This window comes from Fusarium redolens (assembly GCF_020744475.1).
Source record: "Fusarium redolens strain MPI-CAGE-AT-0023 chromosome Unknown BKA55scaffold_12, whole genome shotgun sequence".
NCBI classification, from domain to species: Eukaryota; Fungi; Ascomycota; class Sordariomycetes; order Hypocreales; family Nectriaceae; genus Fusarium; species Fusarium redolens.
The window spans coordinates 995,718-1,015,811 of record NW_025763675.1 but is presented as its reverse complement, the minus strand read 5'-3'; the positions used below and the strand labels follow the sequence as shown (position 1 = coordinate 1,015,811).

Sequence of the window (20,094 nt, the reverse complement as noted above, 5' to 3'; positions counted from 1 at the left end):
CAAACCAGCAAGGAACCGGCTTTCTTTACGACACGGCAGTAGAATTGAGTCTACTTAGTCCTGATTCGAGTTAGAATACCTAGAGCCTTCGTAGTTGAACATGTAAAAGGTGATCTGCATAAGTGTCAAGCCATAGGTCCAAGAATCGGCCTCGTATTCGATATTTCGTATAACCATGCTGTGACCAAGTGGCTCAGCTCATGTCCACCGTTGAACACAAGGTTTGGAAGAACGCTGTGCTGTCGTGTAAGTGATCTGTGAATGTCATAATCTCCGACCTTTGAATGCATGTGAGCCCCTCTACAAAGTTTCACAATTTGCAGTAACTAAGTTCTGTGTGGTGATTATAACTTAGTTACTGCAAATTGTGAAACTTTGTAGAGGGGCTCACATAACTGCCTGAAAGTTTGCTCTTAAAGCAATCATAGCCAATGGGCCGCGATGGGTAGACTCTACACAGCGTAAGGTTTCACGCTCAATTCTCTCAAGTCCCTTGAGAGTCTTCTCGCAGACTCACACAGCATCAAACACAGTCTCGTTCTAAGGTTTGCTATAGTGAGTAACCACTTCTGAACCGGCCAGTACGTAAACTTGTTAAAGAAGTTTGGTAAGTACTTTGTGGGGTTGTAACTTATTGACTTTAGTTCTACCAAAGTAAACAGTCAGCCAATACTCATTTTTCCTGAGTTAAGTTTGTCTGAATCTTGCCACTAAACTCAAATAAACTCCTAATCGTATATATATATCTGACTTCTTTTAATTCTTTTAATTCTATTGCTTCTATTCAATCATCACAGTCAACATGTATTTCTTCCAGAAACTCGCCCTCCTGCTTCTCTCGGCGACAGCTTTGGCTGGAGTCATTCCTTATCATATCAGCAAAGACTTTGCAAATCCCAAGTCAGGAGCATCTGCACATAAGACCCCAGAAATTCACGCTCATGAAGGGGGCGACTTCTTGAGTTTCCAGGGCACACACCCAGGCAAAGTTGTTCAAGGCGGTGTCGAGCTTCGGATTCTCTCTGTTGGTGATTCTATCACTGTTGGATTCGGGAAAGGGACAGATGGAAATGGGTACCGGAAGAGACTAGAAGAGGACCTACGTGGCAAGGACACACCACCTTGTTCGAGGAATTTGACTAACATCATTTTTAGGAAATGAGGTCGTTTGGGTTGGTACTGAGAAGACAAAGGGAGATATGAAAGACGGTCACTTCGTAAATCTCTCCAAATTCCATTGAATGAGATACGTTCCATTTCTGACATGTTTATAGGCAGCTTGGTCTGGAAAAACAATCAAGTACATAAACGACCACATTGATCCATCCCTTGAACAACGCCCCAACCTCATCCTTATCCACGCCGGAACAAACGACATGAACAGTGACCACCGTATTTCTACCGCCGGAAACCTCCCGGAAGAAGCTGCCAACCGTCTAAAATCAATTGTTGAAAAGATGATATCTAAATGCCCCGACGCCACTATTATTATGGGCATGATCACCGATGTTTGCGACAACAAGAGGTATCATTTTCAGAAAGAGAGGACAAAGATTTATCGGGGGCATATTGCTGAATTGGCAGCTGAACTCAACGCAAACGGGCCACATGTACTTGCTGCTGATTTTGGCCCTTTTGATGATAGGCTTTTGAGTGATTGCGTTCATCCGACTCAGAAGGGGTATCAGGTTATGGGCGATTGGTGGTATGATTTTATTCATCAGATTCCTGAGGGTTGGATTAAGGATCCTCAACTCTATTGAAACCCTGTATCCAGCCCTGTCTGGGGGAGGCAAGATATCTTAGGACCTTTAAGACTATATGCACAGTTCCTTTTGAAACCTTGAGTTAATTCGGATTTTCTATTATGTTGGCTTGATATGTCTCGCTGAGATATCATAAGCTTTAACTATCAATCAAACCAAGATTCAATACACTTTCATAACTTGAAGTTTAAAAGTTTTGCAGTGAATCACTGTCAAACTCTGACCAAATCTCAGGTATAAAAGGGGCGCTTCTTTCCCACTCTGATCCGATCCAACTTCAACGTTTCATCATCTTCTTCTTCTTTACACTCGAGCTATAAGTTTCTGCCCCGCTCGTATTCAGCTCCTCTCTTGCAGCACAAAGATGCCCCATCATCAGCGACAAAGCCTGTCCCAAGGCCCTTTTGAAGATCTTGAACTTGACCATGAGGACCAGCACCTTGGACGACACATTAGACGCATGATGTCGTCTACTCTTAGCAAAGCAACGTTTACCATCAACATGGGCGACGCTTACGACTACAATATCCTCCAAGAGAACCCCGAACAACTTCATCAGGAATTCCGCAACTATATTTCTGATGTCGCAGACAGGCTAAAGCAGTCCGGAGACAATGAGACCGCTCTTGACGAACACATCACCGACGAACTCGCTCGCATGGTCTATGGGTCCAATATGATCGAGGTTGCTGGTGGAGGTGTCGATATTACACTAAAGCTCTGCAAAGACGTCTTTCGGGGCAAAGAGCTTCCGGAAGAGATCAGCGAACGTGACGCAGATTACCATGACCTCAAACTCCATCTCTTAAATAAGAACTTGCCTTCCGGACACGAGGCTATTCTACGAAGCCGCCGAGAGATCGTTCAGCACGCCGAAGCTGCACGGTTCATGATCGATCAAGTTTGCATCAAGGGCAAGGATTTGTCTCATAAGATCATCAACGAAGCTCATGGTATCCTAACATACAAGATCGACATTGGTGATACGCCTTGGCCCTATTACAGTGGAGTATACCGGACATGGAACGTCCGATGCGGTTCTCACGTCTTCATGGATGAGAGCAAAGTCCCTGCTGCAATGCGCGACATGATAGACGAACTTGACTCTGATATCAAGAAGGCCGAAGAAGGACAAATCGACCCTGTGGTACTTGCAAGTAAATACTGTCACAAATTTGTCAACATTCACCCCTTTGCAGACGGCAATGGCAGAATGTGTCGTCTTATTCTCAACACTCTCCTCCTCAAGTACAGCGGGGGTATCGTCTGCATCGGGCAGGACGGCCAAGATCGACAAGAGTATATGCGCATTGCCGTAGCGGAAAGTGTAGAAGAATGCTCACAGAGTCAAGAGTCTGGAGCTGCGAATTACAAGCAGCTCGCATCTTTCACACTACGACATGCCCGCGACAGCATGCGCAAGGTTCGACAACTTTTCAAGCGGGATACTTAGAGTTTAATCGTGACGAGACACTCGAAGATGTCCCTGTTCGGGACTAGAGGATTCGAGGCTATCCTCCGGTTGATGAACATGACTTAGTTATTGGGCTGTTGTATAATACAGACCGAATGTTCTATACTCACTATAGAAACTTATGACGCGAATGACTGATCCAGATCATGTGATACTAATTAATTATGCAACAAATACGTCTTAATCAAATAAACAGATACAATAATTGGTGACTTTCTTCTGTGTAAGCACTACGGGCATAAGAAACACCGGCATGTTCAACTCCGAGCACGCATACTCGGCCGTTTAACGAACTTATGATCATATTTTACTACGCTTCAGGGAATATATATAGTAATGAAGGACTCCGTAAACTAATAGCCAGGCTGATTTCATTGTAATTGTTATAGTGAGTGGGATTCTGTCACTCATCTCCATGGACTACGTCTTACCATCTGTCGTCAACCGGGCCATCGGCCCTCAAAAAGTCCCCCGGTCTCCGATCCCCCTTCCAAAAAAGCACCAACTCCCCCTGGAACAGCCACACGCGCAAGACCGGTCCTTATAAAAGCCCCCGAAACCCGGGATTAACGGCCGATAAACCATCTTTACCTCCGGCGCATCAGTAAATCACACAGAACCTCATCTCGTGTCATCAATTTACTCTTTTCTTCTCTTTTTTCGTTTATTAACTTTCTTGGCATTCTTTTCAATGAACTAAAAACTATGGATGAATGCCTCATCAGTCAGGATCGCCAGGATGCGGCGCAGAAGACGAGGGCTTGTACGAATTGCGCAAGGTTGAAGATGAAGTGTCAGTGGCCTAGTTCTGGATCTGGACGTGTAGAAAAGACATGTTCGAGGTATGATACAAGAGAAAGAGATTTGAGGTGATGAATGCTAATTGTGTAGATGTTTGAGGATGGAGCTTGATTGTCAGGTACCGGAAATTACACAGAGAAGAAAACGCGGCAAGTCAACGTAAGAACCCAACTCATTGATATAAACTTTGCTGACCTTCATAGACGAGTCGCTCAATTAGAGAAAAAGATTGATGGCATCGTCTCTCTCCTCTCCGCAAACCAACGCAAAGGCCTCTCCCCTCTAACACCAGAAAGTCCCCAAGAAGTCCAATCCCATCCTCCATGCCAACCTCACACCCAAGAAAACCCCTTCACAACAAACCACGACATGATCAACCAAATCCCCGACGACAGCGTCCGCTTCAGCACAGACGTTGAATTATTTCCTGGCTTTCGCATCTCACAGCAGGAAGCCTCTGACCGTCTTGATGTTTACCGCCGGGACTACGTACCGCATTTTCCCTTCGTTCCTGTGCCGAGTTCAATGTGTGCTTCGGAACTCTATGTTGAGTCGAGAGTGTTGTTTTGGACGATATTAGCGGTTGTTTCGCCGCTGGGGGATAAAGTGCAGATGGAGTTTAAGGCGTGGTTTAGGAGATATCTTGCTGAGCATCTTGTTGTGAGGCAGGAGAAGTCTATTGACATATTGCAAGCGATGTTGATCTACCTAGCATGGTGAGTAACCCCTTGGAGAGTTGCGGAATTGCGCTGACTGATTAGGAATGACTTTCACTTTTATGGAGAGCTTCAAGTCACCAATATTATACAGATGGCTATCGGTCTAGTCATTGATCTCAGACTCGACAAACACGCAGGACACTTTCTGGGAGGACCAAAGACGCTACTCGGCGATGCATGGACGTCAATGAGCAAGCATCCGATCAAGATGAAGATCCATCAGACAGCAGCAGACAAGCGCGCTGTTCTAGGCGTATACCACATAACAAACCTGTAAGCCAACCAGCTCCTTTGACTGATGAAGCGTAGCTAACAAGACCAGACTCAGCCCATACTTCAGAAAGAGCACCATCTTCCACTGGAGCACACATCTAGCTTCATGCTGCGAAAACCTCACCGAAGCACGCGAGTATGATTCAGATATATATCTCGTATCCCTCGTTCGAATGCAACATATGGCCGATCGGGGATTTAGCGTCATACCAGCCATTGATCCATTCGATCCTACACCTCCGACATTCCACGCCGTAACAGCCATGGCCCTTGATACGGTCCATCGCGAATTGGAGAACTACTTTAAGCTACAACCTGAATCTGTAAAGCAAATACGTATGTTTCCCGACCTGATCATTGTACCAAAGCTAATTGTTACAGCTGGCTTCAGAGCCCACTACAACTCCATCCTCGTCCGTCTCTACGAACCAATCCTCACAATGAAACCCTCCAGCTTACTATCCCCCGACACACCCCCATCCGAACCCTTTCTCCGCTCCGAGTATCTCTGGAAATGTCTCGAAGCCGTCCAAAACACCCTCGAAAACCACGTCATCCTTCCCCCAGAAAAAATCTCCATCCTCCCCGTAACAGTATCCTGCGTCCTCGCCTTCGTAACAGTCACAGCATCACGCTTGATAATGGCCGAGAACTCTACAGACTGGGATCCAAAAGCCGCACGTCGACGTCTTCAATTCCAGGATATTCTCCAACGATTGAGCGATCAGTTTGCGCAGGCTGATGAGGAAGCGCAGAGGCTGAATAGGAGACGTAGGGTTATGGAGGATGGGAGTAGTGTGTTTCTAAAGTCGTGCTTCAAGGTGAGGTGGATTAGACAGTGGTATTTGTCAAAGATTCCGCAGGAGGAACAGCAGTTGTTGGTGCAGCAGCCGCAGACTACGGTGGAGAGCTCGAGTGTGTTGCAGAGTAATCCGGATTGGGCGACTAATCTTCAGTTTGATGATGAGTTTTGGGCGGACTTGTTGACGGGGTTTGATATGGAGGCGTTTGACAGGTCTCTTACTACTGTTGCGGCCCAATAGCGCGATTGACGCTGTCTCGCATTTGACTTACAGCATGTACTAGTATTTAATGATCCCTATAATTCACCAATTGGAATGATAAAGTCATCTTTAGTATCAACTGCCGTTCAAAGTCTGTTTTATACCCATGTTATACTACAATTGTTGACGGCACCTTCGGCCGGATGTGCCCGGGCGAAACAAGGGTCCGGCGCCGAATAATGTTTCATTTCCCAACCAAGCTCCCTTTTCAACATTCTGACACCAAAAGACTAGAAGCCATTGACACGAAAGAAAAGTCTCATCTCTTGTCAATTGTCTTAGTATACTGCATTATTTCTTGTTTTACTCGCTCTCATTCACAAAATGGCCCAAAAAGCAGCTCGCGACTGGGTTTACCTGGTCATAATCTCACTTCAACTCATCGGCATGATCTGTCCGTATCCCTCGCCTCACCCGCAAGAACAACTCACTAACAGTCCCCAGGTCTCGAATTCACTGAATTCTACCCTGAATCAATCTACTCTGCACCTAATGCACCTCTGCACTTCTTAGCCAGCGTCAAAGAGCAATATCTCTCCTTCTCAGGAGACCCCTTCTTCGGGGACATGTTCCACGGCGCCTGGTTCCGCAGCATGTTCTTCATTGAGATCTTTATCCAATTCCCTCTCGCCATTTACATTGTGCGGAGTCTCGCTGCTAGGAAGCCTTCCTCTGGACCTGTTGAACTCGCTGGTTTGGCGTATGGTTGCTTGACGGCTATGAGTTCTGTTGCATGTGTTGCTGAACTGTTGGAGATGGGGCCTGAGTTGGTGAGCGAGGAGCATAAGAGGAATTTGGTTTGGGGAACGTATTTCCCGTATGCGCTTATTCGTAAGTTCCCAGCCGTTTATTGAGATGTTTGCTAATGAGATCAAGCTGGTTTTATGGCTGTTGATATGTACACCAGACTGTTGCGCCGTGTGAGCACCGATATCAAGCCCAAGACACAGTAACTAGCATGATCACATAACGACACTTGGTACGACAGATAGTCGGTGTGGGCTGTTGCCTCCGGCTTTTCACATTATTGTTCTACATTGCAAGAATCCCATATCCATCCCTGACTCCATAAATGCACTGTACATAAAACCAGGACCTCAGTCCATTCTCTTATTCTGCTTCGAGTATCCCCATCCATTGCCCATAGTGTTCACTCCATATCCCAAAGGCGTCGCACCCCCAAGAGCTCGACCCTTCAGTCTTCTAGGCAGAATCACACCAAGAGTGTACATAGTAGCACACAACACACCAGCGCCAAAGGACACAAGACTGTAGAACACAGTGCTCGCGTAAATATGACCGCCTAAGCCCTGCCATTCTACCTTTCCTTCTGTCTTGGGCAGCGCCGGTGTAGGAAACCATCGCACAGAGAGGCTCAACGGCAATGGATCGCCAATGACCAATTTTCGTGTATGCGAGCCTTGCAAATGATGCAGAGGGCTAGTACTATATGCAATCGCTGAATCCAAAACACCACTATCATGAGCATGAGTATGATGTTTCGGCGTACTATGCAGCAACACGTTCATATGCGTGCTAATATGTATATGGCTAAGCTGCAACGTGCCCGCGAGTGCGAAAACAACAGGGACGTATTCACGCTCGGGAACCTTCTCGCCGACGACTTCGACTTCGGCTGCTGGACGCGCGGGAATGCGGCATGATAGAGGCGCATCGGAGTGGATGTAGAATTCGAGGAGGTGGAAGAAAGGGTCGTCGATCATGGCTATCGTGCAGTTCACTTCGCCTTCTGTGCCGTAGTTGAATTCGAGAGAGCGGCCGGTTTCGTTGCAGACGGGGAAGGGTTTCCATTCGATTTCGTGTTTTTCGTTTTCGACATGTTCGCCAGTTTCTCTGCGACTCGTTAGAAGTGTAACTAGAAATTGGGCGATAACACGTACGAGTTACGGCTCATACATTCTACGGGAATAGCAGCGCCGTAGTGATATGAGGGAAGACCATCTTCTGGGTTTGCTGTGACGAGGGGCGTTAATGCGCCCAGGGCGACTATGGCCCAGGTGATGGGAGCGATCATGATAGCGGTGTGATTCGAGGGCGCAAAGAAGTGGTTGATGAAAAACCACCCTCGTGTATTCGGCGACTTGAAGCGTCCAGATCAAGCATCAAGATCATAACATGGCGATCAAGAAAGGTGTTTGGCGAACTTTGGAGGGTTGAGTTGAAGCTGGGTTGATGCTATGTGGAGATAAGATGCCACCCTGGACTGGACTGGACTGAGTGTATCACGTGTCACTTCATTCCAGCGCCAAGAAAGGGGAGCATTTACGATGAACTTTATTAAATACTTCCATACTTGAATATTTGAATGAAAGTCACTGAGAGCCATAAACCTTTGTTAGTCTTAGTTGGGTATGTTAGTAGTTGGTGGAAATGCTTGCAAATACGAGACCCTGCAGGAACTCAAATAGGCAGAGGCAACGAGGAGTTCTTGAAACTAACTGGCACAGAAGACAATTCAATTCTTACACAAACACACACTGTAGACCAATATCTTATGAGTTAATGTATGCTGCACTATGCAGGTTCCATTATATATATTTCTATGTCCTGGGAATACCCTGATGAACGCTCCGAGTTAGTCTCCGTCCAGCGGTGACTTTTCGGAAACTTCCCAACAGACTTATATAACCCTTCACCAGCATCACTCATTGATAACAGCAACTCAAACTTAACTTATGATCACTACACTACGCCCAATTATATCAAGAACCTCTCGATTCATCAGAATGACCTCCTCAGACACCGAAAATGCCCTCAAGACTCTCAGAGAGCACTATGACAACGCTACTCTGGAAGCTCAGATGCTGTATGCTTCACGAACAATGATGCCACACTTGATCAAGCCTCTCCCAAAACAAATGGGTATATCTGAAAAGACTTCAACGCCTGTGAAGTTTCTAGATAATGCTTGTGGAAGTGGAGTCTTGACACACGCAGTACAGCAGGCTTTGTCCAAGGATATCCTTGAAAAGAGCACGTTTCTATGTGCTGATGCTTCGGATGGTATGGTCAGTGTAGCGAAGAAAAGACTCAATACGGAAGGTTGGGTTAATACGGAGGTTAAGAAGCTGGATGCGACGGTGAGTTAACTTACACGATAGCATGAGCAGACACTGACGAGATAAACAGAACACTGGACTCCCTGAGAATTCCTTCACTCATGTTGGTCTTGGTCTAGCACTCCATGTGATCCCTGATCCAAACGCTGTCCTAGCTGGTAAGTCTCCCACATGAACTCCCCAAAACAACACTAACATATACAGACACCAAACGTATCCTCAAACCAGGAGGCATCTTCGGCGCAACAACATTCCACAAAGACAACACATTCTGGCTCCCAGACATCCGAACAGCGTTCGCATCGTTCCCCTTCGAAGCCAAACTGCCCGAAGTCATGAAGATGCAAATGCACGACCAAGGCGACTGGGCAAATCCCGCATGGATCGAAGAACACCTAAAGAAAGAAGGGTTTCAAGATGTGAAAGTTACTGCTCATAATGATAGCTACACTATTAAAAGTGCGGAAGATTATGTGCTGCAGTTTGGCATGATGTTGGGTTGGTTGATGAAGACTTGGTGGAGTGAGGAAGTGCAGAGGGAGCATTCCCTGGAGGAGGTTAAGGAGTTGTTGAGGAGGCATCTGGTGGAGAAGTATGAGGGCAAGGGGTGGGATATTGAGTTCAAGGTGATTTGTATGACTGGGAGAGTTGAGTAATTCAGTCTGAGGCCGAGATCTGCATTAAGAGGAATAGAAGCTTAGTACTTCTGTTTATCAAGGTTTCCAAGCTCATGATGAACTGAGGAATAGAAGATAAAAAGTTGAACAACTTGGCCCTTTTCGTGGCACAGTAGTTGCAAACTTGCAGTTTCTTATGATAACATCCACATGACATGTTCGTGTAAGAAGAATACTAGTATTTGTGACAGTTGCTGCACAGTCTAGCCACCCTCTAATACACATTTTATATAATACAATATTAAATGTATACAAAATGAACGAATCTGTATCTTCTGGAATACATTAAAATGACCGCTTTTGCCCTCCAAACCCTCTAACCCTTCTAATTATCACTCCCCAGAATGCCTCCCATCTATAAAAAATGACCGACAAGCACCCTCCCTTTTCATCAAGTATCTTCATCCCATCCTGGACTGAAATACAGAACGTTGTACTCTTTTTTACCATACACGACACCGGAACTCCTGTCTAGTATGGGCGACCAACCCCAGCGAGGTTTGTGTATTTGAAGTTTGTGGAAACTCGGGCGAAAGGTTGGTCTGAAATGTGGTGCCCAGCGAAGCGGCTTCGTGTTTTATTATGCTCGCTTGCGCTGGGTTAAAAACTCACGCTTGAAGCGTGGTAAACGTAGTTGGATCATTGGTGATGATTCATTTTGTTGGTAGGTTGTAGGAGGCCAGCTCCAGAACAGAGGAGAGGGAAAGTGGTCGTTGAGTGTCTCAAGTCATATTGAATTCGAATTTGTAAACGCCAAGTCGTCAAGACGAGTTGTGCTATGTAGGAAATATGTTGTTTGCCGTGCGAGAGCTGAGTTTATAAAATACTGCTCCCCATACTAAAAGACAAAAGATTGTTGAAGTCTGCCTCGACAACACCACAACCTCTCAATCTTATATATCCAAAATACCTCGCCCCCCAAAACAATTCCTTAAGCCCGCTCCAAACGCAGTGAGGCCCTTTCTACGACTCGTTTTCAAGCGTGGCGTGTTACCCTTCGCCCTAGTCCTCCCCCAAAGTGAGGCGAACACCATGCAGGCCTCACGCACCAATACCACCTCCCACCGCCTCCAGGTCTCACTATATAGGGCGAGCGACATTGCAGAGTTAACGTAGCGCTGCATGCACTGTCGTTGCCTTGTACTACACCCATGCTGAATCACTAGATATCGCTAGAGTGTTGGTGTCATCGCTCTCTCTGTTAATGGTACGCAGCCTGATATAGGTTGTAGCATCAAAACACTTCTCTTCGCTGTTGCATTTCTTTCCATTCTTTTCAGAGGGGCGCCTTTTTATCAAACCCCCCATGTCTTTAATAATTACATGTGTAAAAACTGAGAAAAAACCTTTGGACCTGTACAGTACAACGCACCCTCATGACAATTGGCGCCTATAGCATAGCATATCCATCATCCTTGACAAAAACATGTGGCCGCGCACCCCCAACTACCAACTACCAACTACTCAAAGCTTCCCAATCCTCTAGACTCTAACTAATGCTTGCTTTCCATTCCATCCATTCTCATTCCTCAGCTCGCTACCTATGCAAATCTGAGGCTTCCCGTTGGAACCCGTTGTGACAAACCATCCACCTCTCTCTTCAGCAGCTTGAGAACTCGCCTGACATCAGCAAGGTCTGCACCGCCGGCGTTGTTTCCATGTCCGGGTGGTGGCAGGGCGGCGTCGCATCTCTTGAGGAGGTCGGCTACAGATGGGCCAATAGCACCACCCTTGCCGGCACCTCCACGTCGACGGGCTTCAGCCACCCAGTCGTTGACAACGTAAACGATAAGCTCAATCATGCGGTTTCGCACAGATCCACTGAAGCCGTAATCTTGACTATCGAAAACGCCCTCCAGAACACGAACAATCATGTCATGAGAGACGCCCAAGGTGAGGAATAGTTGGACGGGCCAGGTGGGATCAGCGCCAATTGTGGCATCTTGTTGGTAAGCCACGGCGTAACGGCAGAGTTCAGGAAGTAGGTCTTGGATGGGGAAGATGAAGCTGTCGAGGGATGTGCGGTGGGCGATGTTTTGGATCTTGCTGGTTACAGACTCGTAAGGTAATGGGGGCGACGGCATTCCTGGTTCTGAGTTCTCTAGGCGAGACATGACCTCATCGTGTGTCTGTTGAATCAGGTTGCTCCATGTACCCGAAATGGTCATATGGTTGCGGTAATCAGCAACATGGTAGATGAGCAGGCAAAGGTCGTAGTAACCGGCTTGGTCGGCATAGTCGTTGAAGAGCTGCAACATGTGAGTAATTGTCACTGGCTAAGAGAGAACAGTTGAAACTCACCTCGGAGAGTCCCTGAATCTTGCCCTTGAGAGCTTCCTCAATCTCGAGGGCCCTCTCAGGGTCGATGCGGTCGTCAGCTCTCAAACGTTCCAAGAGATCATCCTGGATGTGAGCAATCTCAAGCAGCTCTGTAACACTGTGGTTCAGCAGCTGCTGTTGCTGTCGGCTAACACCAGTCGTTGAAACATTGGCATTCGCCTTGGCCAAACTAAGCAATCTGATTCGATCCTTGATGCTGATGGGGAAGTCGGAGTTAGCAAGTTCCGCCTGCACCTCGGCTGCATCAAAGAATCGACTTCGGTTGGTGTAGAAGCGGCAGAGCAAGTCAGCATGCTCAATGTTTGTGCCAGCAAGTCGCTGAAGGAAAGTAATAACGTGGGGTGAGTCGATAGCCAGAATTCGATCCGTCCAGCCTTGTTGGATGTACCATTCATAAAGGTCAAAGTGGAACACCTCGTCATCCGACCCGTTCACCACCTCGTAGGCCTCAAGCCTCTTGGTAGCAATCAGTGTCAGCCTGCCATCAACCATTTCAGGCTCACTGCTTGATGCAGCATCCAGATGACTCAGAACATCGTGGATCATGTCGTAACAGCGCTTGCGATCGTTGAAAGCATTAGCACGAGGGTCTCCAGAGGGCTTGCCGTCGTTAACCCAAGACAGAGCTGTGTTACCCCTGTCCTTCTCGCGGGCGACCACAAGGCACAGCTGGATAGCACCGGCATAATACTTGAGGGCTATATACTGTTCCACAGCACTCTGAAGGTTGGCAAAAGTGAGGCTACCAGCCACCTTCTCAAAGAGTCTCAAGCTCTCATGAAGTAAGCTTCGCGACTGGTTGGTCTGAAGAGGTTGGTCAGAAGCCCGCTTAAGCTGTTCCTGGGCCTTGAAAGTAACGACATCATCTGGGCTACAGAAGCTGCCGCATCTCCTTCGAAGGGCGTCAGCAACAGTTTCAACGTTTGAGCCACTCTCGATATTGCGGTTAACAATGGCCTTAACAAGCAGCTTGGCAAGGTCCTTGCCATCAGTTTGGGAAAAGAGCTTTTCGTATGTCAGCTCCTTGAGTTGTTGTTGGGCTGTAGCATCGAGGCGAGTGTAAATGTCGGCAACTCGCTCATCAAAGAGCATAAGCACAAACGAAATACCCTCCGAGATGCTCTCCATCAATTTTTGAAGAGCATGAAGGGCTTGATGCTCTGCCTGAAGAGCAACTTCCTCCTGACGGCTAGACACATGCTGGAGATCAGATGGGCCAGACAAGCCTTGAATGAGGCCACGGTTGGTATCAAGGAACCTCCTTAGACGCTCCAGGTTCTCCTGAACAGCACTCAACTTGGAAAGGGGAATTGTAGATCCAATGGTGATACCACCGTTAGGGGAAACACCTGGAGCAATGACTACTGACTTCCACAACTGGCGTACCAGTCGGGAAAGATACAGAGCTAGAGCGTCGTGTCGAGAGGAGAGATTAATGGAATCGGTCGTAAGGGATGAGCTGTCGGTTTCGGCCATCGTAGGCTGTCCGCCGAAGTCGACAAAGACGGATCGTGCCCGATCTTCAGTTGCCTGGTCGATAGCACGAGCGGCACCAGGTTTAGAGTCACCTCCGTGACCACAAGCAACAGCCAGAGCGGTAGTAACAGTCTCGACGCGGCCATAACTATTAATAAAGCGACGGCAGACCAGTTCCAACCCCTCATCTCCAACAGCACCTCGAATCGCAGAAGCAAAAATGTCCACAAAGCGCCTTCGTCGAACGATGTGTACACCGGTGTTGGTGAGAATTGCGAACTCGCTGGGCGCATCGTCGAATTGCACAGCCAGCTCATTACCGAAGCCAAGTGGTTGTGGTGCCGCTGCAAACGGTTTTGTGATTAAGCCAACAGCCTCAGCTCGACTACCAATGTCAATCCAGCTGGCAGATTCATGGTATTTGAAAGGAGATGTCGGAGACGTGTTCTTAAGACGTCCCGTCTCAGGTCCAGAAACAAAGAGGGTATCCTCGTTGGGATTAGACTCCTTGCTCACAAAATCCAAGAAATATCCAGGGGCGAATCGAGCGCCTTGTCGGCTGTAAGACAGAGAGGTAGATTCAAAATCAGTGATCGTCTCGCCGCCAGGATAAGCTGATCGACGAGAGGTTTGGCCAGGAGGGAACTTGATAAACTGAACCTGCATACTTTGGGGAGCTAGGTTTGTCGAGGAACCGTAAATGTAGGATGCAGCACTGGTCGCACTGAAGAACAGACGACATCCAGTGTTTGTCAAGGCCATCAAGTGAAGCTTAGCCGCTTCCTGCTTCGAGATAGGGCTAATTGAGACAATGCTTACTTGGTCACTTAACAACCTAGATTGGGTGATCATGTGAGCAATGTCGCGAAGACAGTGGACCTTCTCCTTCTCAATAACCTTGTTCAGTCGGTCGGGGCCTTCCATATGGTATGTTCGAATGGTCGATCGGCTCGAGAGGGTATACACGAGGTTTCTCGAATCGTCGATCACGATATCAACAAGGTGTTCGGGAGTCTTGTGAGACCAGAATCCGCCTTGCAGTGTGACAACTGAGGACCAGCCAGGATTCGTATGGTTGATCTTACCGCACCTATTTGAAAACCACTTCTCCTCAGATTGATAGTAAAGTTCATTAATGTCGATGTCGTTGCTTCCTCCAAAGAAAATTCGGCCGTTGGCAGATCCAGTAATAACACGAACGTCGGTACCACGAAGGGGGAGCTGCATTTTCGTTTGATAAAGAGATACTGTCTTGGAGCCCGAAGGGGTAGCGGTGGCCGAGACACCTAGTAAAACGACGTCTGAAGAAGTCGCAACAACAAGGATGTGTGTGATCGTGTTGACAAAAATGCCTGGTTTAGGAGGCACGAGCGCGACAGCTTGGATGGTATGCGGTTGGTCCTCGAACCCGATCAGCTCGGGGTCAGGGTGTGTGTAGTCCCATAGAAACAGCGAGTTATCAATAACGACCCAGGCGTGATTGATCTCAGCAAAGAGTCCCATCAGAGTCTGAAGCTCGCCAGCATTGTAATGGTCGAAGACTTGGTTCGGGATGGGGTACATCTGAGTTTTGTGGAAGGGGGCCATCGCAGAATCGGTATTTTCAAGGTCGTATTCGGACGACGCGCCCTCTGATTTTTGTTAGCTGATTCCTTCGCATCCAAGCTCTTGTAACCTACGTCGGCAGTATGAATCCAAGTCAGGATACCGGCCATCGGACTGGAGACAGGCGTTGATGGCCCTGGCCGCCTTGACAACGGGGGGGACATTTTCGGATCGAAGAGGGGGCAGTGCGTTCGGGACAATCAAATTATCGTTTGTAGTTGTCCTTGGTGCAGATGGCGCAGTAGCTGCGACGCTTCGCGATGATGAGACAGGCGCTGAGCTCTTATGCGAGACGGCCTGGTTGCTATCGTTGCCGGCGAAGAGCTGTCGGCGCACAGGATCAGAGCCCGACTGAAACCTCGAGGCAACGGCTGGCGTATTTAAGAAAGCGCCTGGAACTGGCCGGACCGGAGTTGTTTGTGGAAACGACATTATGGGCAGTAATATCGAAGCCCTCGGCGGGCCTGCGTAGCTTCACCAGTTTCGTTGCTATACCGCTGTAGGCAGATCGCGGATCATCAAAAGCGACAGACTCAAGGCGCGTGGATGAATTGCGATCAATATCCCAATCCCTCGTAATCGCGTCCTAAACCTCCTGGGGGGTTTTCGCTTTCGTCGCGTCGTCGTCGGGTTTGAGATAAAGTCTATAGCGAGAGAAGTACGCTTTGAGGGTGATAAACAATTTGACGAGAGCTTGGGGAGGCTGGATATGGAGCACGGATTTTTCGCGACTGGGGCGTAACGCTAGGACCGTTTTGGTGCAAGGCTGAGAGCAGAGTAACCACGCGTCATGAAAGAGCTCAGAATCACTTAAAAAGCATGTTATAAGAATTAATTGAGCTGAAGACAATAGAATTGCTCACTTATTAATTATATTTGGAAGTACTCGTCCAATAACCAACCTTATAAGTAGGCTGTAATGGTCTATGAGCATGCAGGTTCTTTGATCCACCTTTCCGCTTGACTCAAATTAAGTCTACCAGTACAAGTTAATTTGTTGCTGGGCAAACAAACACAGGTAGCTCTGGTAGCACAATGTACATGTCTCCTTGTCCTGCAAACCGGAACGGCCATATATGCACGGCAAACATGACGGTCATGTCCGAGATCTTTCATACTTCATTTTACAGACTCTGAGATCGTTGCATCTTTTGTAGTACACTACGGTTATCATACCACCAACGTGCTCTCATGATAGCTGAGTAAACCTCCACAACTGTCACATTCCTCCTTTTCCATTATGTTCTGAATATCCTCCTCGCTTGACCTATTTCTTGTCTACTATTTTTATCCTTCATTTACTGCTTCTTAGCATCGCGAGCAGCCTTGCGGAGAGCTCGTCGTCGAATGTCCTCGTGCATCCTTTTGTTGAAGAAAATAGTGATGGGACCATTAGCACCAGGGATGTTCTCAATGAACCACAGCATGAAAGCATGGCTCCACCAAGGGGTATAAGTGTTAGGCGCGGTCTGGTAACCACCAAGTCCAATCTTGCCGAGGGTAGCCTTGACAAAGTTGCGAGCGTTGGGGACAAGAAGACTAGGGCGGCGGACTTTGCTCATGGCGGTGGTGACAAGGTGGCTCAGAACAAGGTAGACATCGACATTGTCATCGGCAAGCTCAGCGGAGAGAGCGTTGCTCCACTGCTGAAGGAAAGCCTTGCTACCAGAGTATGTCGCCAAGAGAGGAGTAGGAGTCCAGCCACCGAAAGATCCCATGGTAAGAATAAGACCGCGCTTTCGCTGCTTCAGAATAGGAGCAACGACCTGAGTAACTCGGAGAGTACCAATGCAGTTGATAGTAACAATGTTCTGGAGCTCCTCCTTGGTGGTCTCGAGGAAAGAAACGGGGATGCTGTGACTCTGACCAACGTTGTTGATGAGAATACCAACATCAAGACCAGAAATAAGCTCGCTCAAACGTTCGTAGTCGGCATCGTTGTTCTGGGAAAAGTCCATATCAAGAACCTTGACCTGCAGACCCTTTCCAGGGTACTTCTGTTGAATCTCGGCAGAGAGGCTATCGAGCTTGGAGAGGGTTCGGGAAACGAGGACGAGGTTGAAGCCCTTGGCAGCGAGCTGCAGAGCATATTCTTTGCCGAGGCCATCAGAGGCACCGGTGATGACAGCCCAAGTTCCAGGCTTTCCATACTTGCGGAGCTGTAGACATAATGATCAGTAGAGCTCAATTGAGGGTTGTAAAAGCACATACGTTGGTTCCTCCAAGGACGAAAGCGCTGAGGACAAGCTGGAGATAGCTCAAGATCTTGGATCCAAGGAAGAGAGCACCAATACCAGCAAGACCCCACTGAAGAGGCTGCGGTACATTATGGAGGAAGTCTGTAATGGCATCCATTGTTGAAGAGTGCAACGAAAATAAGCTGCCTATGTAAAAAGGAGGAGGAAGAAAAGAAGAAAAGGCGACAATCACAAGATAAGTACAGTATGCCCCTCGGCTCTTGAATTGGGTCTTGGCTCTCAAGCCCGGACAATTAATTGAATTGATTTTTTAGGTGTTATTACCCCTGACGTTGTTGAGTTGGTCCAAGCTTCTTTCGGTCTTTGGTCCCCGATTACAGGTCCCTCTCTCCCACCAAAAACAGGCCATCCAACTCGTCTTACACCAATCTCAACCCGCCATTTTACTTCTACAACTGCATTGCAACCATTGCAATAACAGTTGTTGAGATTCTTCTGATTCCCGCTTATTCAGTTCAACTTGTCTCCAATTTCGTCAAAATGGATGTTCTCAAGTCTATCCTCCCCGAAGCAAAGGGTGTTCTACCCTACTACATGATCATCGTAAGAGCCACTCCCCCTACACCCAAGAACCAAATAAGATGCTGACCACTCACTCTAGCTGTCCATCATTTCGATCGGTAACTCTCTACAGACGTATACAACCCTACACTTTTCCCGACGAGTCTACAACGGCAAATTCGTTCGCAACCCCAAGCTCCCTCCCAAGACCGACAAGTTCGAGCCAGAGGATCAGATTAACAAGCTGGTTCCTGCTCAAAACGACCCCAAGGCTACCGATCAGCTTACTCCCCTTGCCGGAAGACTTTTCGGCACCTGGACACTTATTACTTGCGTTGTTCGATGCTACGCAGCTTATAACCTCCACATTGGTCCTGTTTACACCATTGCTTACTGGACATACATTGTCGCCCTGGGACATTTTGCCAGTGAGCTCTTCGTCTTCAAGACCATGACTTTTGGTCTCCCTCAGTACTTCCCTTTCACCCTGGCTTCCATCTCTCTGGTTTGGATGCCTCTTGTCCGTGACTACTATGTCGAGTACAACTAAATCAGGCGAGAAATGGTGAGACTGGTGAGTGGCGGTGAATGTAATATATACATGGCAGACAAATACTAGATGCCACTGGAATCGGCATAACGGCAACTTATTATTAGATAAAAAAGTTTAGATTTTAATGTTTTAATGCTCGGGCCCTATGCCTATAGATTCTTGCGATATAGCTCTCCTCCGCAATTCCTCAAACGAACTGTGGCCTGCTCAGGAGTGATATCGCGCTGAGGCTCGGCCAGAAGCTCGTAACCTACGAGGAACTTCTTGACCGTGGCGGAACGCAGCAGAGGTGGGTAGAAATGCATGTGGAAATATGCGCTGTCCAACTCCTCAGGTGTTCCGTCAAGAGGCGCCTGGTGAAGACCAGAACTGTAGGGAAAGTTGCATTCGAATAGATTGTCGTATCTTCGGGTGACTTCTTGGATGGCCTCGGCGAACTGAAGTCGCTCCTCTGGCTTGAAATCGAGGAGAGATCGGATATGTCGCTTGGGAAGAACGAGGACCTCGAAAGGCCATACAGCCCACCAGGGGCATACAATCACAAAAGCATCGTTCTCCCAGACAACTCGTTCTTGCTTCTCAAGTTCAAGCTTAACGTAGTCGCCTAAGAGGTGTCGGCCGCCGTGTTGCTCTCGGTACTTGCTCATTTGCACAAGCTCCTTGCCTGGCTCTTCGGGCATGGTTGATGTGGTCCAGACCTGACAATGAGGATGAGGGTTAGAACAGCCCATGGCAGCACCCTTGTTCTCAAAGATCTGCATATATCGATACTGCTCCTCAGGAGAAGGTGCAGCGTCCTTCGGCATTGAAATAGCAAGCTTGTTAGCGTCAGTGGCCCGGGGGTTTGACGGTGTCAAATGGTTGGCGTAGATTCGAGTCCAATGCTCAATGACCGGAACAATCTCCTCAGCAGTCATGTCGGCAAGTGTAACGTGGTGCTTGGGTGAGAAAGTGAGCACGTAACACACGCCCTTGACACCCTGGGCCTGGAGGAGAAGAGATTCCAGGTCGTTCGATGAAGCTTTCGCGTCATAATCAGGTTGCTCTTGCTTAACGGCGCTATAGTCGTTGACAAATGCAAAGGTCTTTTCGTAGTTCGGATTTTGGTCGCCAGCGGCTCGTGGGTTGCCGGGGCAGAGATAACACTGGTTTTGTCAGGCGATTGAGTTGTTATGATGTGATGTCATGAGCGTACTTTGGGGTCATATTCTGGAAGTTTTGATGCGACAGCAGCTTCTTGCTGGCCTCTGTTTCATGTCAGATGGTTCTTAAACAGGGCATAAGTAACTCACTGCCAAGGTCGCTTCGTGCGGTGAGGCGATACAAGCAGCCATGAATCCGTGAGGGGATTGTATCGACGATGAGAGATATCGTCAAGAATTTGATCAGGCATGATGATAGTGGGGTGACAGTATAAAGTGAATGAGGGGTTGATGAGAGTCAATGAATGTTTTTAAGACGGGTTCAGCTTCAATTTATTATTGCTAAAAGCCGAGGCTAGTGATGG

At 47.9% G+C, this 20,094-nt stretch overlaps 10 protein-coding genes across 10 annotated transcripts; 6 read left to right on the top strand and 4 right to left on the bottom strand.

Moving 5' to 3' along the window:
- Positions 1-802: 802 nt before the first annotated feature.
- BKA55DRAFT_692707 (SGNH hydrolase-type esterase domain-containing protein) lies at positions 803-1,763 on the top strand (the record flags this gene model as incomplete). Its single annotated transcript, XM_046199818.1, has 3 exons — positions 803-1,103; positions 1,156-1,217; positions 1,275-1,763. The coding sequence occupies 3 exons, from the start codon at positions 803-805 to the stop codon at positions 1,761-1,763; spliced, it is 852 nt and encodes a 283-aa protein (XP_046047032.1).
- A 120-nt stretch (positions 1,764-1,883) lies between these two features.
- On the top strand, positions 1,884-3,332 carry BKA55DRAFT_575052 (fido domain-containing protein). Its single transcript, XM_046193345.1, has one exon. The coding sequence runs from the start codon at positions 2,131-2,133 to the stop codon at positions 3,217-3,219; it is 1,089 nt and encodes a 362-aa protein (XP_046047031.1). The 5' UTR covers positions 1,884-2,130; the 3' UTR covers positions 3,220-3,332.
- A 141-nt stretch (positions 3,333-3,473) lies between these two features.
- On the top strand, positions 3,474-6,160 carry BKA55DRAFT_619538 (uncharacterized protein). Its single transcript, XM_046196747.1, has 6 exons — positions 3,474-4,082; positions 4,132-4,200; positions 4,245-4,757; positions 4,803-5,033; positions 5,083-5,369; positions 5,415-6,160. Exons 1-6 carry the CDS (start codon positions 3,946-3,948, stop codon positions 6,074-6,076), a joined length of 1,899 nt encoding a protein of 632 aa, XP_046047030.1. The 5' UTR covers positions 3,474-3,945; the 3' UTR covers positions 6,077-6,160.
- Positions 6,161-6,421: 261 nt separating this feature from the next.
- Positions 6,422-7,050, top strand: BKA55DRAFT_692704 (transmembrane protein 6/97; the record flags this gene model as incomplete). Its single annotated transcript, XM_046199817.1, has 3 exons — positions 6,422-6,491; positions 6,542-6,928; positions 6,974-7,050. The coding sequence occupies 3 exons, from the start codon at positions 6,422-6,424 to the stop codon at positions 7,048-7,050; spliced, it is 534 nt and encodes a 177-aa protein (XP_046047029.1).
- Positions 7,051-7,194: 144 nt separating this feature from the next.
- On the bottom strand, positions 7,195-8,132 carry BKA55DRAFT_595952 (uncharacterized protein; the record flags this gene model as incomplete). The annotated part of the gene is made up of 2 exons (XM_046195877.1): positions 7,195-7,951; positions 7,999-8,132. The coding sequence occupies 2 exons, from the start codon at positions 8,130-8,132 to the stop codon at positions 7,195-7,197; spliced, it is 891 nt and encodes a 296-aa protein (XP_046047028.1).
- A 712-nt stretch (positions 8,133-8,844) lies between these two features.
- On the top strand, positions 8,845-9,833 carry BKA55DRAFT_516763 (S-adenosyl-L-methionine-dependent methyltransferase; the record flags this gene model as incomplete). Its single annotated transcript, XM_046188117.1, has 3 exons — positions 8,845-9,198; positions 9,248-9,335; positions 9,382-9,833. 3 exons carry the CDS (start codon positions 8,845-8,847, stop codon positions 9,831-9,833), a joined length of 894 nt encoding a protein of 297 aa, XP_046047027.1.
- A 1,562-nt stretch (positions 9,834-11,395) lies between these two features.
- On the bottom strand, positions 11,396-15,707 carry BKA55DRAFT_517670 (Non-repetitive/WGA-negative nucleoporin C-terminal-domain-containing protein; the record flags this gene model as incomplete). Its single annotated transcript, XM_046188206.1, has 3 exons — positions 11,396-12,103; positions 12,156-15,301; positions 15,350-15,707. 3 exons carry the CDS (start codon positions 15,705-15,707, stop codon positions 11,396-11,398), a joined length of 4,212 nt encoding a protein of 1,403 aa, XP_046047026.1.
- An 866-nt stretch (positions 15,708-16,573) lies between these two features.
- BKA55DRAFT_541787 (uncharacterized protein) lies at positions 16,574-17,630 on the bottom strand (the record flags this gene model as incomplete). The annotated part of the gene is made up of 2 exons (XM_046190418.1): positions 16,574-17,434; positions 17,487-17,630. The coding sequence occupies 2 exons, from the start codon at positions 17,628-17,630 to the stop codon at positions 16,574-16,576; spliced, it is 1,005 nt and encodes a 334-aa protein (XP_046047025.1).
- Positions 17,631-18,013: 383 nt separating this feature from the next.
- Positions 18,014-18,584, top strand: BKA55DRAFT_541786 (uncharacterized protein; the record flags this gene model as incomplete). Its single annotated transcript, XM_046190417.1, has 2 exons — positions 18,014-18,076; positions 18,135-18,584. The coding sequence occupies 2 exons, from the start codon at positions 18,014-18,016 to the stop codon at positions 18,582-18,584; spliced, it is 513 nt and encodes a 170-aa protein (XP_046047024.1).
- Positions 18,585-18,736: 152 nt separating this feature from the next.
- Positions 18,737-19,980, bottom strand: BKA55DRAFT_541785 (galactose-1-phosphate uridyl transferase; the record flags this gene model as incomplete). Its single annotated transcript, XM_046190416.1, has 3 exons — positions 18,737-19,732; positions 19,783-19,834; positions 19,880-19,980. The coding sequence occupies 3 exons, from the start codon at positions 19,978-19,980 to the stop codon at positions 18,737-18,739; spliced, it is 1,149 nt and encodes a 382-aa protein (XP_046047023.1).
- Positions 19,981-20,094: the final 114 nt, after the last annotated feature.